This window comes from Triturus cristatus, chromosome 5_2 (assembly GCF_964204655.1).
Source record: "Triturus cristatus chromosome 5_2, aTriCri1.1, whole genome shotgun sequence".
Taxonomy (NCBI): Eukaryota; Metazoa; Chordata; class Amphibia; order Caudata; family Salamandridae; genus Triturus; species Triturus cristatus.
Genome location: NC_140588.1, coordinates 713,025,189 through 713,041,704, shown reverse-complemented (window position 1 = coordinate 713,041,704; position 16,516 = coordinate 713,025,189). Strand labels below are relative to the sequence as shown.

The following is a 16,516-nucleotide window of genomic DNA, read 5'->3' as shown; positions in this document are numbered from 1 at the left end:
TCACAGCAAACAAAAAAATGTTGGGCTGTGAAGGAAGCTCTTCCTTTGCAGCTCAAGGTGGGGGATATATAAGTAATCCCACTGATGCAAGTTCCCAGGGGAATTCCTCTCTCTAGTGGGAGGATGTGAGTGTGCTGTCCTGAGCACTGAGGAGATGGGGTGGAAGACATTATATCTCTGGACTAAAGGGAGCAATTTTGTTTTTTAGGAAAGCAATGATTTATAGTTATATACCTTTGAAGTTTTGAACTAATTGCAAACTACTCAAGCTCATTTTCACATAGAAAGTACTACTTAGCATAAGCCCCAAAAAAATATGGCGTAAAAAATCCATGACTTGATTTTCAGTAGTCATATAAGAAAGCCAACTATTGTTGTCGGCTTATTTAGTGGTGAAGGTAAATATACAAATATTTTTTTTAAAGGATTATTTATAAGATAGTAGTCTAGTGAGCTAACACTCTGGAAGGTGAACGGTACAGAAGGCATGGGCATACCACATCTGGAATAACTGTTTCTGACCGGTCAATCTTACCCCTGCATCATGGAATTCAGAGTTCCAAGGCATGGGAAGGGGAATAAAGCAAGAACCCAGAATTAAAAGGCCATTTTCTCCATGCCATTGTAAAACCTGCACCCTTTTCTGTGCATATTTGTCACCTATTGTCAGCAGGTGGAAAATGAGAGCAAAAAAATATTAGATTTTAATAGATTCACGTCCACGCCCAGTAAAGCTTGTAATTCTGGGGAATCTGGACTACTTGTGATTTGGTATGGAGTAGGTATGAAAAAGAATCAGTGAGAAAATTCAATATAAAACGTTTGTGGGAGGATAGGATCAAGCGTCCTGGGATTTGTTCCAAACCCTTGCAGCAGTTAATTGCTTTTAGGGTCCACATATTGTGATGGGACACCATCATACCATCCTGCGTCTCTCTTACTTGCTTTCACTGGCTACCACAACCCAGTTAGGATTTGATCACTGACAGTGTGCTGACTTTAAATCATATCTTGAGATGTGCATTTTCCATTAATTCGATTAACTGCTGTAAGATTGAACATGGGGATTTTCAACATTGTGTTAATGGGGATGTTTTGTTTAACACAAAATCCAGCCGGGGAGATATTAACCCCTTCCCTGCTCATGACGGAACCACTCCGTCATGAGCCACGGTTGCGCTGTGCTCATGACGGAGTGGTTCCGTCATGCTGCGGCCGTTGGCCGCCGCTCCGCCCACGCGGCGCTAATTCCCCGCCTGTGCGGGCGATTAGCGCAGTGGGCGGAGACGTGACGGAACCACTCCATCATGAGCACAGCTCGACTGTGGCTCGTGACGGAGCGGTTCCGTCACAAGCACAGCGCCACCGCGCTGCCCCCAAACCCCCCCCAGCGCCGCGGCGGAATTCCTGCCCCGGCAAAGGGGTTAAAAACCTCTGATGTCGTCTCCAAAATCTAACCTTGAATACACAACACTGGGTTCAGTCAAGACTAAGGAGGTTGTTTAGAGTTTGTGGTTTGAAGATCGGTCATAAATTTGTAGAGTGCATGTCATGCCAAACACTTTTGTAGGTGATGGGGTAAAGGCCATGCCCTCAAAGGACCCAGAGGGCACAGGATGCCTGGCAAATGTTGAATTACCCTCTATGTTCATGCCTGTTCATCCTGATTTCTCCTTCAGAAAAAACAACTATGATAATTATAAACCTTTGAGACTTGAAATTAAAAGTCAGTGAAAATGCTGAAGCCTTGAGAGCAGTATTTGTCTACAGAATAATCATAGATAGGTACACAAATAATGTCAGTTCGACTTCTCAATATTGCACACAGATGCTCAGAAAAATAGAGGACCAGTTATTTCTAATGAGGTTAAAGCCACAGTGGCAAGGGTCATTGGTCATTATAGACAAAACATTGAATTATGTCAAACGCCCTCATGGCTAAAGATTTATTCTCCCCATTTATTCTTAACAGCTCATTGAGATCTTCTGAGAAAATACTTTGGATTCCTCCCAAAAGTGTGCAGAAGAAAACTTTCTGTTTTGATTCTTAACATTGCCTGTTCTGATTGGAATGTCATGCCAGAAAAGATCAGAACTTTTCGAAAATTTACACCTTTTAAAAATACACTTAAATCCTTCCTTTTTTAGGATTGAAAACTTCCTATACCAATATGACGTTATGTACACGCCACATTTACAAGCTTCACCAGCAAGTAATTGCATAATTTAGTCTTAAGTTCAATACAAACATTTTGTTGATTGTCTTGCTCATACCTGTTTCTAAATGTATATGTATAGGAAACACTGGAGAGACTGTTTGACTCTGGCATTAATATGGGTGCACAAGGTAATTGAGTAACTAACTCCACATGTAAGTCAATCCTACTAATGTCTGAATTATTCAGTTTTGCATATGTTCCCTTGATATACATGAGTCAACTATGTTTGGTGTAAAATGATCATGCAATTGCACAAGATTCACAAAAACAAAAGCATTTCGTTCACGTGCTCTGTGGCAGATCATGCGCAAGTATTTATGCCGTGTGAAAGCACCGATTTTGGATTACTTTCAGAGTTTCTCAATGTGGAGCGCAGAGTCTGCCTTTTAGGAAAAAAATAACAATTGAAAATCTTCGACTCCCTTTTATAGTTTTTCCCGGTAAAACTTGTAATGTATATAGCAGGGTGAATCAGGAGTTCTTTATATTGAGAAAAAAGTAGTTGCTTCTCATTTGAGCAGCACCAAATATCATTTTTAATATCTTCCTTTTTGGGGTGTGATATCTTCCTTTTGGGGTGTAGAGCATCAATTTTCCTGGGTATGTCTGCTTTGTCCTAATTTAATTGTAAATTACACTTTCGTTAATCACAGGGCCACATGCTTCGTAATTCCATTTCCTTTTGAGAATCAGATGTTTTTTACTCGTGTGTAAATTACTCATCTGTATGAAGTGTAAACAATTTGAGAGAAAGTTTTCGTTTTGTCTGTCAGCTCTAATATGTCAAGACGTTATCTCTTGTCATTAACACTTGTTCTTTCCCATTTGTAGGGATGAAATTGGAATGATGTCCTGTGATGACATCAGCAAATATGGAGTCGGAAAATCCACCATGAAAGGCTCTGAGTCTCCAAGCTACTTCCTGGAGCATGAAACTGGCAAATACTACACGTTAATTGAAGGTGAGGGCCATCCGATGGGTTCAGAGTATGAAAGAGGAAGATCTACAGGGGTACGCAGAAGAGAAAAGACGCCAACTCATGGTATGGATCATTAACCTGATGTCTCAATCTGACGTATATGTATGTATTAACGCTCTGTACCTGATGTTTGAATCTGTGGTGATTTTGTGTGGGCATGCCAAACGCACGTTGAGAAAGAAGAAACTGCACGCACTCCATCAAATCCATCAAATCACACAGCTTCAGGTATACACTGGTGCAGTGCTTAATTTGTGCCGGTGTTTTCCGGTGCTTAACACCGGCACTTATTAATTAGGGCCGGGTCTACACCACGTGTCTGCACATCTATGGCAAAGAAAATATAATTACCTCATTCACTGAAGATAGTGTTGTTTGCTTTCGAGTCCCCAGTAAACAGTGTTGCTGTGCTGTGAGAGCCGATAAAAATCGAAACCATATCCATGTGAAGTTGTCTTAGGCCCTTTGTTCAGTGTTGCCGGTGGGCGGGACACTGATTGGGCTATATTTGGTTCTGCTGGGGTAGGGGCTGCGGCAGCGTGCGTAGATTTTTTCCAAACACCACGCCCAGTCCCTGCACACACATCATACGAGTCACCAGCAGTTCAACACGATGTGCGACGGGGGAGCAGCAGGCCAATTAGTAAAGGGAGTACCCCCACAAGTAGCCAGGTAAGTAGCCAAACCAAAGCTGGTTCTACTTTGAGCTCGGTGACGGTCACCATGGTGGTTGACTTGTAACTTGCTAATGAATAGACTTGGTATGAAGTGAATCGCAGCCCGAGCAATCATGCCTCCAGTGCCGCCAAAAAGCTTCCTGCAAGAGAACAGGCCCCTGTGAATGGCAGACAATCGTTCAGAATACGCCTGCTTAATTGACTCCATCTCCCCCCAACCTGCCGTGCTTCTCAAGTGATTCTCAAGTCATGGAGGTGTGCAGCTGGATGATTGGCCATCTGTTGCTCGAAGGAAGAGCCCTGGCCTTGTAGGTTTGGCTTTAGTATCAAGTTAGCAGCGTTCATGCAAAAGCTACTGTCAGTGCAAAAAGTAAGACTAGCTGTGGGGAAAGGGTATGGAAAACAGGTGCAGGTTTGTTTGGATTTTAATTGTTTCATTGCTTCGTGAATTTCTGCTCGGTTGGATTCAATGCTACGCTTTGTGGGTAACACCTTACAAATATAACTCCATGTCCTGTAAGCATCCTACATTAGAACATAGACTGTGACGTTTTGGTTTCTGCCCTAACTTTGTGCAATCGTACCCCGGTTCATGCAATATTTTTTTTAATAAAGAGTTTAGTCCTCCTGTTAGTCAAGGCATTATGTATTTTAAAGTCTTTTTAAGGACTCTTGCTGTTAATCAACCATTGGCACAGCCGCTGTTTTTTATTTATTTTAAAAAATGTGCTGTTGTACAATGACGCACATCTTAACAGGCACCATCTAGTGCTTAATAAGAGTCAGTGGTTTCCAGTTCTCAGCACTTAATCAATACCAGTGCTTTTCAGAAGCACCAGTTTTTTTTTGTTGAAACATTTTTTATTGTTTTCCAACACAACAATAAAACAATCAACTCTCAATCCCCGCCCGTCCAGGAAATACCCCACATGTACCAGCATCCCCGACTCTCCCAAGGACGGCTCAACTTTCCCACCCGGTCCCTTACCCCCCCTCCACCTCCCCCTGTCAGTGTGCCCCCATCTTCTATCCCGGTCCCACGTTCGATGTGTCCCCTCCCCCTGGGCAATACAATACAGGGGCCCAGCCTCTCCCTAAACCAACAGGACCATCCAGCTAGCCCAGCCCCAAGTGTAGGCGGTCAGGGCCCGCCGTCTCGCCTCTTCTACTCCCCGCTCCCCACTACCACTTCCCCGTCAGACCCACTCCCCTCCGCCCCCCGTCTCGGACATCAACCCTTGAAGTTCTACCACCAACGCCTCCCATGCCCGGGCCGTCGCTAGCGCTTTTTCGTCATCTCGCCGGAGGGCCAGTTGCACCCGGAGCGTGCCCTCAGCCCCTGCCCAACGCGCGAATGCTGATCTCCAGCGCAGGAAGTTAGGTCCCCCCCGGGATTTCCAGTGCAGAGTCAATTCCCTCTTGGCCCTTATCAGCCCTAGATCATTAAATTTGCTAGTGACCTTCGTGCGGCGAGTGTGGGGGAACCAAAGCAGCAAGCAGGTCCCCATCTCCGGAGCAATGGAGCGATCCGTGACCTGGTTCAAGCAATCCACCACCGCTTCCCAGTAGTCACCCAACTGCATACAGGACCAAAACATGTGTCAAAAGTCCGCACCGTCCACCCCGCACCGCGGGCACTGAGAGTGCGCTCCCCCGAAATATTGCAGTATCTTGGCCGGTGTCAGGTATGCTCTGTGTAACGTAAAAAACTGGACTAACTGGAACCTGGCATTCCTCGTCCCCTTCCAGGCCTTCCGCACCAGCGTGGACCACGTAGACTCAGGGATCTCTTTCCCTAGGTCCGCCTCCCACTTTTCCCTCAGGGCGCCCAGGGGGAGAAGGCTCTCCGTCGACAGCCGGCGATAAAGGCATGTGATGGCCTTAGCCGTCCCCGCCGCCATCACTACATATTGGCAACCTGCGGCAGTCGGGGGTTCCGACAGCCCCATGTTCCAATGCCTCTGGAGGCTCGCCACCAAGGCCGCATGAAGCAGGAAGTCTCCCCGCGGAAGCCCATAAGAGTCCTGCAAGTCTTGGAAAGGCAGCAGTACTCCCTCTCTAAATAAGTCCCCCACCATCTGTACCCCCAGTTCCTCTCAGACCGCTAATCCCGACCGATCTCCTCCATGCGGGAACGCCGTACACATCCCCAGGGGGATCTCCGGGGCATAGGGGTGAACTATGGCGGCCCTTCTCTGGCATCTGTTCCAGCATAACCGGAGGGTACGTTCCTCCAAGGTGAGCTGGGCGAGATCCAACCTCTGGTGGAGGACTATAAAGGCCAGCACATGGCGCAGGATTAGTCTGCCCTGAGGGCCTTCCGGGCCCCTGTACTCCCTGGCCACCGCCTGCGTGAGCCACTGGAGCTGGGCCGCCAGATAGTACCACTCGAAATCCGGAGCCGCCAAGCCCCCCTCTGCCCGTGGCCGCCGCAAGGTGGTCAGCGCCACTCGACGCCTTCCCGAACCCCAAATGAAGCTCGTGGTTAACACCCGCAGCGTCGCAAAGAACAACGCCGGGATCCATATTGGAAGGGTGCGAAAATAGTAAAGGAGCCGCGGCAGCGCCACCATTTTCAACAGCGCCACCCTCCCAGCACACGAGAGCGGGAGCGTTTTCCAAAACCCCATGCTACCCCTTAGGCCTCGAAGCGCTCTACCCACATTCCCCTCCAGCAAATCAGTCTGGGTATGGTAAATGTTAACCCCCAGATAACGGAGACAGCTGCCTTCCCAGCGGATATGACCCAACGCCTGCGGGGGCTGTCCCCCTCGCGACAACGGGAACAAACACGTTTTACGCCAGTTGACCTTAAGCCCAGACAGCCGACCAAACTCCTCCAAGAGGGCAACCGCTCCCTCCAGTGCTCCCGCCGCATCCGCCAAGAACATCAGCAGATCGTCTGCATAGAGGGAGATATAATGCGTATCCTCCCGCAAGGAAACTCCTACATACGCACCCCCTCGTCGGGCATGAGCTGCCAATGGTTCAATGGCCAGCGCAAACAGCAGGGGGGAGAGGGAACACCCCTGCCTTGTCCCCCTCCGGACATGGTAGGAGGCCGATATGGTGACCCCCGTCTTCACTCGGGCCGTAGCCTCGCTATAAAGCAACGTGGTCCAGCGCACAAAGTCCTCCCCCAAGCCGAACTCCCGCAACACTCGGTATAAATAAGGCCATTCCACACTATCGAAGGCCTTTTCTATGTTGACCGACAGCGTGCAGGCCTCCGGGAAGACCTCCCGGTCCAGTTCCATCACTCGCATCAACCTTCGCACTGAAGTGGCAGTGCTGCGTCGAGGAATAAAGCCCGCCTGATCCGGGTGGATTAAGGCGGTCATATGACCCAAAAGGCGCGACGCCAGTATCTTACTCAATATTTTATAGTCCACCGTCAACATGGAGAGCGGCCGATACGCCGTGCGCGCGTCGGCCTCCCCTCCGGGCTTTAATAAGGGTATCACAATCGCCTCCCGAGCAGAGGCGGGTAAGCACCCACGCCGCCAGGCTTCGCTGTAGAGGGCCTGCAGCTGCGGGGCTAACAGATCCGGAAACGCCGCAAAGAACTCGACAGGCAACCCATCTGCCCCCGGGGTTTTCCGACATGCCATGTGTCTAATCGCCGCACGAATCTCGCCCAGCGATATGGCACCGCCAAGATCTTTCCCAATCTCCGGGTCCAGTCGAGGAAGGCGGGCCTCCAGCAAGAAGTCCGCTAGGCCCTCAGGCTCCCCCTCCATGGTGCTATCGTATAGCCCAGCGTAGTATCCGGCAAACTGCTGATTTATCCCCTTCTGGGAATAAACCGGGGCACCCCCCGCTTCGGTCAGGGAAAGTATCGGTTCCCCCCGGGCCGCCTGGTTCGCTAGCCACGCCAGAAGGGATCCCACCTTATCGCGCTCCGCGTGCGCTCGCATTAGGTAGCTTTTATGGTCAAAGCAGCGGAGCTTCTCCACCTGCACCGCCACACCCTCACGCGCCTCAGCAACCGCAGCCAACTCACCGCTCCCCGTCTGATGCGCCCGTTCCGCCGCCCGCAGCAGAGCCTCCGCCCCATCTACCTCCTTCAATAACGTCTTCCGTACTCCGGCTGTGGACGATATACAAACCCCCCGAACAACCGCCTTAAACGTGTCCCATTCCGTCGCCCGGCTTGCCGTCGTACCCGAGTTTCGCTCGAAATATTGTGTTATGCAGTCACTAACCTCAGCCCGGAAGACCGGGTCCTCCAGAAGCAGAGGGTTAAGACGCCATGTGGGAATAACTTGCCGCTGCCTGGACCACTGCAGCACCCCCATACAGGGGTTATGGTCCGAGAGAGTATTAGCTAAATATTCACTATGTCGCATCAGCGATTGGACGTCCGGAGAACACAGTATACCATCCAATCGGACATACAGCTCATGGGGGGCAGAATAGAAGGAGTAATCCCTGTCCAGCGGGTGATGAGTACACCAAGTGTCTACCAGACCCCAAGTGGCCTGCCAGCTACATTGACTATTGGCCACCCGACGCACCGCCGACTGTGCCAGGGGAGGGTGGGACCTATCCAACTCCACATCCGTCACCGAATTAAAGTCCCCCCCAGCACCACCGGCCCCGTCAAATACGCCGCCAACTGCCCCGACAGCCTGGAGAAAAACGCAGCCTGGTCCATATTAGGGGCATACACACTACACATGCTCAAATCCCTCCCATCCAGCCGCCCCTGCACTGCTACGAACCTGCCCTCTGGGTCTACCAATGTCATCAGGGGTTGGAAAGGGACACCTGCTCTCACCCAGATCAGAGCCCCCCGGGCAAACCTCGAAAAGGTGGTGTAGTACAATTGACCCCGCCAGCGCCTCTGCAATGCCTTCCCCTCCTCTCTGTCCAAGTGGGTCTCTTGAAGGAAGGCTACCTGAACCCCTCTCCGCACTAAGTAGGCATGGATTTTATGTCTCTTCACCATAGAGGTGAGCCCCCTCACATTCCAAGTCACAATTCTCAATTCAGGGGGGGTCCCCATCCCATCGTCGAACCAACCATCCCTTCCCACCCCTCCAAGGCACACTGACAACCCCCTGAAACCCTAAAACACCCCAACTCCCCGATTCCCCACCCCTCCCCAGAACAGGCTCTAAACCACAGTCACCCATCCAAATACTCCCCCAAACAGAAACCAAATACTCTGGTAGCCACCAGAGTCTCACTATGTCCGTGAGGTTGAGGTGGTGGCTCTACGCCTGACGGGTTTGACGGCAGTCCTCCCCAGAGCATCCACGCCCAGTCTCCGTCAATCCCCCCCAGCGGTCCACTCCCTGCAGGCTCCCCCGCCCCTACCCCCAGGGCCCCCAATAATCTCCATAACCTCCAGCCATGGACCCCACCTGGTACCGGTCTCTCCCTGAGCCCCATCAAGCCCGGACCAGCCTCCCTCTCCACATGTACCCAGTCCTCCCTGCCCAAGTCCCTCAGTTCATGGCCCGAGCACTCCCCAAACCTTCAAGCGTCCAACAGTCCATCCGCCGTCCCCGGGGTAACATCTGGCAGCACCTCCGCTTCGTCGATAGCACCGTCCGAGTGGGAGTCCTCTGTGCCCTTCCTAGAGCCCGAATCCTTGCTGGGCTGGGAGGCTGTGGCCCCGGAAATCACAGAGACCGCCCGCAGCGCAGCTCGCCTCTCCAGAGCCGTCTGGGACGCACCCGGTGATCGGGCCCCTGCTGTCCTCACCCTGTTGCATCTGTTGCGAGGGGCCTTCGTCGGGGTACCCTGCGGCCCTTCCCCATCAGCATGCGCTGCCGCTCGGGTCCGGGCCGACTCCAGCCAACTCCAGGCTGCCGCGGGGTCAGTGAAGAAGGAAGCCGCCCCATCCATCACCACTCGGAGGCGGGCCGGGAACAACAAAGAGTATTGCAGCCCCTCTTCCCGCAGTGCCCTCTTCACCGCCAGGAATGAGGTACGTCTGTGCTGAACCTCCATGGGGTAATCCGGGTAAATAGAAACCCGAGCGTTCTCCACCTGGTAGGGTCCCGAAGTTCTGGCCCTCTGAAGGATAATATCCCGGTCCTTGTAATGCAGCAGGCGGGCCACCGCCGGCCGGGGCGGGCGGCCCGGGTCCGGGGGACGGGCCGGAACCCTATGCGCCCTCTCCAAAGTAAAGAACCGCGTAAGTCCCTCGGGCGCCACCACCTCTTGCAGCCAGGTCTCCAGGTAGGTTAGCATATCTCCCCCTTCGATCTTTTCCGGCAGCCCGACTACGCGAATGTTATTGCGGCGGTTGCACCCTTCAGCGTCCTCGGCCCTCTTTTCCAGAGTCACCACCCGCCGTAGGAGATCCGCTGTCTGACCCTCCAATACCTTCTGCGCTGGCTCCACCAGGTCCATCCTGTCCTCCGTGGTCTTGACCCTGTCCACCAGCTTCCTGTGGTCCGCCCGGAGCAGCCCCAGGTCCGAGGATACCTGGGCGATATCATTTTGCAGCGCCGTTTTTGTGTCCGCTATGGCCTGTAAGATTTGGTCGAGCTGTCGCTGCTGTAGGCCCGCCGCAGAGTCGGCGCCGGTGCCGCCCTTGCAGCCATCGGCAGGGTCTCCCGCCGACTCCACTGGATTCCCTCCCGGCTTGAGTCGCGGCTTGCCCATTCTTCCGGCCAGGCGGTTCATCAGGGAGGCCCTCCCCAAGCGGCCTCCAGGCCCGCTCACCAGATCTGCGGGAAGTGCGCCTCCTCACCGGCCTCAGGGACCTGCTCCACCTTGCCTTCGGCCCACAAGGAACCAGCGCCCTCCTGCTTCTCACCGGGCGCCCCGACGGGAGCGGCCCCTAGCCTTCTCCAAAGCTGCTGTGGCCGGGGGCCTCGTCCGACCCTCTCCGCTGTCCTCCGAGGGACGCCGGGACTGTCGCACCAAGGCGGGCACCACCCAGAAGCCAGGTCCTCACGTCCGCCACCTGTGGCCAGCCAAGCCGCCACCTCCGAGGGGTTCGCTGCGCCGGTCACCCACCTCGCTGGTCCACTAAACACGTGGTGTCTCACTGCGGGCGCTCCAGTTCCGGGCCCTCCACTACCGGCACAAGCCCAGTGCCGTCCGCCGTGTCGCCGCTTCACCGCAGCTCAGCCACGCAGCTAGGTCACGCTGTTGCGGGCATCCCAGCCCCGGGCTCCGCATTGAGGGCGATCTCTGCAGCCACCCTCCGATCAGCAGGGCCAGGCCGGCACTTCCGGTGCCCGCAGCCGATGCAGCCTCACTTCCGGCCCGCTCCTCCAGCACTGTGGACCGCTGCTGCCCGTCCCCTCATAGGCCGCCCAACATGGCCGACGGCCGCCCGCCTCCGCCGCTTCTCCGGCTCCGCGTCAGCCCTCTGCGCTGCGCTTCACCCCGCCCGACTGCTCCAGGGGTCCCGAGTTGGCAGGGGGAGCTTTCCGGGAGCTTCAAACCGCCGGGGGGACACTCGCTGCAGGATTAATTGCTGGGCTGGATGCGGAGCTCGTCGCTCACGCGACCATGCCCGTCGGCTGCCAAGCCACGCCCCTTCAGAAGCACCAGTTAATGACACATTCATTTATGCATGGAGAGAAGATTAAGTGGTTTGTCCAGAATCATAGGATTCTGTTTTAGGGGGCGCTAGCAGTAGAAATGGGCTGGTGCAAGCTGCCTCCTAACGAGAGCCCCGGCACTTATTTTTTTACAAATTAACCGCTGCACTGGTGGAGCATTTACTTGAATCATTAAAGCAAATAAATACATTATTCGCAATTAGCATGGCAGCTTTAATAATCTGGTAGGGTAAGAGAGAACTCTTAATGCTGAAAGGGAGAGAATTGCGCTTCTAATAAACTAGGCTGGTCTTGCGTTGCTCCTACCACTTCAGAACATTAATGTTTTTTTTCTGCTGCTCTTTCAAGTACTGCTCGCACTGCTGACATCTTGCCTGTGTGCAGACTTTAGATAAGGTATTTCTTATTTCTTCTGGTTCTATGGCAGTTGTGACGGTAAAGCTATATAGTAGACTGAAGCATGACTCTACTTTCCATCTTCTCATATTTAGGTCGAGCATTCGAGACCTCTTTTATATATTTTAGTATATACTTACATGTGTATGTACTTTGTGGGCTCTGGAGATCAGCCCTAGGACTTGTCTGCTTCCGCTTAGGGACTTTTTTTCTGTTTAAACTGCCTTTATCCAATTGTCTTGATAGATAACCACCAGCTGAGATCAGTAAAATACCAGAATCACTTTAGGATTCTCTGGATTCCAGTCCATAGACATTATCTTCCACTAGCACCCATAGACAATAATATTTCTTTCAAATCTTGTATTTTCAGTGATATGACCACCGAAGGCCCTGATTTTATATTAAAAACAGAGCTTTGGACTTTACAATTTCCAGCTGAAAAGCAATATTTCTCGCCATGTGTTCCCATACCTGGCGTGTCACGCAGTTTGGTGCTTACTTTCCCTCCATGTTAAAGAACAGTAGATGTTTCAGCACCCAGGCTAATGTGTTGCATAGCAAAATACATATACGGTCCCAAAGGCGAGACCAATTGCATTGCAAATGTTTGTTGAGACTTGGGATACGTTTTTGGGCTGAAAATAGAAGAATTGTAATAGATCTATTACACTTCACGCTGGTAACAATAAGCATATTTTATTGTGTGCATCACTCAGTGAGTAAACTTACCAAAGGGCTTCTTTCCACACATCCATCAGTTATGGAATGCCTTAGAGGCATTTTCCTGACCTGAGTTTATCGTATGGGCAGGACAGCATATTATATATGAATGTTAGCCATTAATATGTCATTCTTGGATTGCATAGCTCATATTATTTCCATCCATTGGTGGGCATGAAAGCTAGATATTGCAATGATGCAGATTTCCAGCTCAATGAAGGAAAGTCCTAATTTCTAAGTTATATCTTATGACTAGAAGTGGGTACATCCACATTCATCGTTCTTTGCAGTGTCCTATTAGCATTTGATCAGTTGACGCACCCCAGCACGGATGCAAATACAGCAGACTGAAGCGTCAACAATGGCAACACTGGAACATGACTGGACCTATCCACTTCCAGGCCGAAGACATTAATTTACTTTTGAACTTTCAACCATGATGCAATATTTTTACAAATTTTTATTGAAAAAACTCAAGGACATATTTGGAGAGTGTAACATAGGTTGGCTGTTTCACCATGTTTGTTCCCTCATGTAATAAAGTAAATAAGAACCAGTATTGAATACCATTACATGCATTACAATTCTTGTGACCTAGATACTGTAATAGCCCTATAGTATGCGAATCTAGCATAGGAAGCTTAGTGGTGGGTGGGAGAGATAAGAGCTTAAATGGGAATACCATTTTTTTTTGAAGTTCTGGAGCTGAAAGCATGGATTCAAATTTTGCCAATAAGCCTGTTAATACTTTGAAACTTGTTCCAGGCTTAAGTTGCTTTGGGACATGTATGATTTTCATTAATGTTATCAATGTTGATATTAATTGAAGGGATGCTGTCCTTCTGGTTAATGTCAGTCAGTTTAATTTTGTGTTGAGAATGATTTTTCTCATTTATGACCTTTGTAAGTATTGTCTGTGGGCTTCCCTTCTTTCTGAGCTCATAAACAGTTTTTGAGAAATACATTTTTAGATGCTTTGTAGTGCTTAGGTGCCAGGCTGAGAAATTATGTCCCTAAAATTTTTAACAAGGTGCTAGTTTGTCTAAACAAACCAAAAAACACATTGATAATTGCAGCTATAAAAAAGCCCTGAGCTCTACACAAACGAGTAGATTTGATAGCACATATGTGCTATGTATACGTTATAGTGCTAAATAGCACCCCAATACACATTAGCACCATTCAAAATAGGGTCCTTCGTGTTGTGCAGTAATATGACTGCTCTGACCTCTGCTAGCTATACTACTCTCTTTGTACAACAATATCCCACTTGTTCGTATCAGTTACAACGCTATGTTATTTAATAGAAGCAACAATGTTTTGATGAAGTAGATCATTTAAAAACAAAACTTTTAGAATTATTTTTGATTTTTTTAAGAGTGTGATCAATTACCACTACAAGCAATAAATAAGGGATGCCAAAGTAAAAAGTTATGCCATACAAAAGATTTTTACAAAGCTATTCAATGACATACGGTTTAAGTAAGCAGTATTGGCGAAGGTGTTCAGTTCAAATTATGATCACACTGTACAGAAAATAGTAAAAAAATAAAAAAAAAATTGAGTATACCAGGCATACGCACTGGAGACCCAGTAATTCATAATTAACATGGGCCTGTAACAACATAAAGGGCAGACAGTGTCACACAAGGAAAAAAGTACCGACAAAGAATTGCTGGCAAGTCACTACCTACAGAACTCTAAGAAGGGTAAAAGAGCCAGAGAGCAAATGGAAACAAGCATTGGCATAGCCAATAGGTCTCGCCTTTGGGACCTTATAAGTATTTAGTTATGCAGCGGGTCCCGAAGGCGGGACATATTGGCTATGCCTATGCTTGTTTTACTTGCTTCTCGGTCACTTCAAATAGACAGCAGGTAGCCTTCAGTAAAAGCCACTAGGTGGCAGTATGGAGCTTCAGAGATCCGAACTCTTGGGCGTTCATGTGAGTTTCGCCAGTATTTACTGATGCTTTAGTGTGCAGGGGTGGACTTACCGAGGAGGTGCACGAGGTGTTTAATTGTATCAATCAAAGCACACAATTTAGGGGGTCGGGGGCTATGCTATTTGAGGACCGGGTCTGCCCATGGCTATTTCACACTGACACCGATTTCGGCAAAAACAATCTTGAAACAGTACTTTTCGGATTAAGGCGCACTCCTCTGTCGTTCAACTGCATATTAACATCTACTCAAAAAACCTGCATGCCTCAGTGCTAACAGGGAGTACTCGTTAGTTAGTTAAAGGGACGGGAAGCAGTGAGTTTCGTGTTCTCATTAATGCTATGAGCATAAACAGCGTGGACTCTGCAGTCTGTCAAGGCCTGACCTCCAGAGCCTGGCAACGACCTCGAGAGCCCTGGAAGCACCCTCGTGCGCTCAGCCTACAAGCAATAGATAGATAGTATTTGAACAGCTATCCCGGATCGATTAGATAGATAGATATAACTGGGTGCATTGATATCTATCTATCTATGATACTGCCTGGTCAATAGATGAATGCCTCAGCATACTCAGTGGGAGACAAATGCAATCTTTCAGAGATACAATCTTACACCGGAAGATGTTGTTCTCACTTCCGGTGCTCCTGCCCCTGAGAGTCTGCAGCGGGCAGCTGTGCACCAGGCCTTAGGGGTTGCCGGTGGGCTCGGGAGGGCCCTGGTAGTGCCCTGTGGTGCTGGTGCCTTCTGACAGCGGGCACACCTCCTGACACAGAGCCCGTGGAGTGGGCCCCACCCAGCCATTAATAGGGAGAAAAGCAGAGGCCGGCCTCCCCCATGCCTCCAAGCGCTCACATGGCTATCAATGGGTGAGAATAAAGGAAATCACCCAGGGAGGGGTCAGTTTAAAACAAAGGAGCTTTAGCAGAGGGAGACAGAGGGTCCGGGCAGGGAGGGGCGCCTATCTACAAATACCAGAGCAGCCTCCCTGGAGAGAAAGAAAAGGTGGGGGCGGGGGCACACGGCCCTCCGGGAGCGGGCTGTGGAAAAAAAAACAAAGGTGTGGGGCAGAAGTTGCAAAGCGCGAGACTCGTCATTCGCCCAGTACAACTTGTCAATATAAATATTAAAGCTAGAGTGGGAATGCCGGCTTAGAGAGCGTGCCCCTTGGAAGAAACTAGTATCATACACGTTCCTGATCAGATCAAGCGTTCCTTTCTTTGGCGGCAGTGCATCTCTGGAGACGCCCCGGTGTTGAGGAGAAGGGGGGTGGAGGGCGGGAAGAGGCGAGAACGAGGAGAAGAGAAGGCAGCAGGGAGAGGGGAGAGAGGAGGGGGCCTGCGCCCGTTTCCCTTGCGGCAGCGAACAGGGGCACTATATGTTTGCAAGCTAATTACAAACATATGTCGCCAAAGCTCGCTCCCGCAAGGGAGTCGCCAAAAGTTTACGCGTTGCCATTCAAAGCAATGCAACGCGTGCACGTTTTTGCTTGCAAAAGTGAACCGATTACTAAAGGTCTTTTTCGTAAGCAGCGCATGCGTGCTGCATAGGTGAGGCCTAAAAATCATACTAATGATGATCTCACTGAAATTGGGAAAAAGCAGACATGTGATGAATCAGGCTGAGGATAGATAGGATAGAGTCTGAAAAATTCATGGAACAATCCAATCAAAGATTCTGACCATAAATCAGGGCGGGCCTGGCAGTTAAATGAATTAGAAAATAATCTAAAGGGGTAAGGTATGTGAAGAAATCAGTAAAACACATAAAGAGAGGAGGAGGGTAAGCCACCGTTCATCCCTCCTAAAAACTGAAGACCTGCCACAAAAGTGAGTACGTTGGCATCAGTGAGTGTGATTATATCACAGATCTCTCTAACCAGTTGCCTGCCTATTTTAAGAAACAGTATGGAAACCACAATACCTTATTGTCCTTGTCTTGCCCTTAAACTGTGTTTTTTGCAAAGAAAGTCATCCTTTATGGAAGGGGAAACCTCACACACATAATAGTGTAATGCTTCATCATCTGTATCCTCTTCCCCACCCTGGTAGG

At 50.0% G+C, this 16,516-nt stretch overlaps 1 protein-coding gene across 1 annotated transcript in view; it reads left to right on the top strand.

Annotated features, from left to right (window-relative positions):
• The window catches only part of LOC146829166 (connector enhancer of kinase suppressor of ras 2-like), a 1,989,112-nt gene that overhangs the window by 995,479 nt on the left and 977,117 nt on the right, over positions 1 to 16,516 (top strand). The window contains exon 11 of the mRNA XM_085606439.1: positions 3,051 to 3,262. Within this exon, the coding sequence (XP_085462565.1) occupies positions 3,051 to 3,262 (212 nt within the window). The remainder of the gene's footprint in view (positions 1 to 3,050; positions 3,263 to 16,516) is intronic.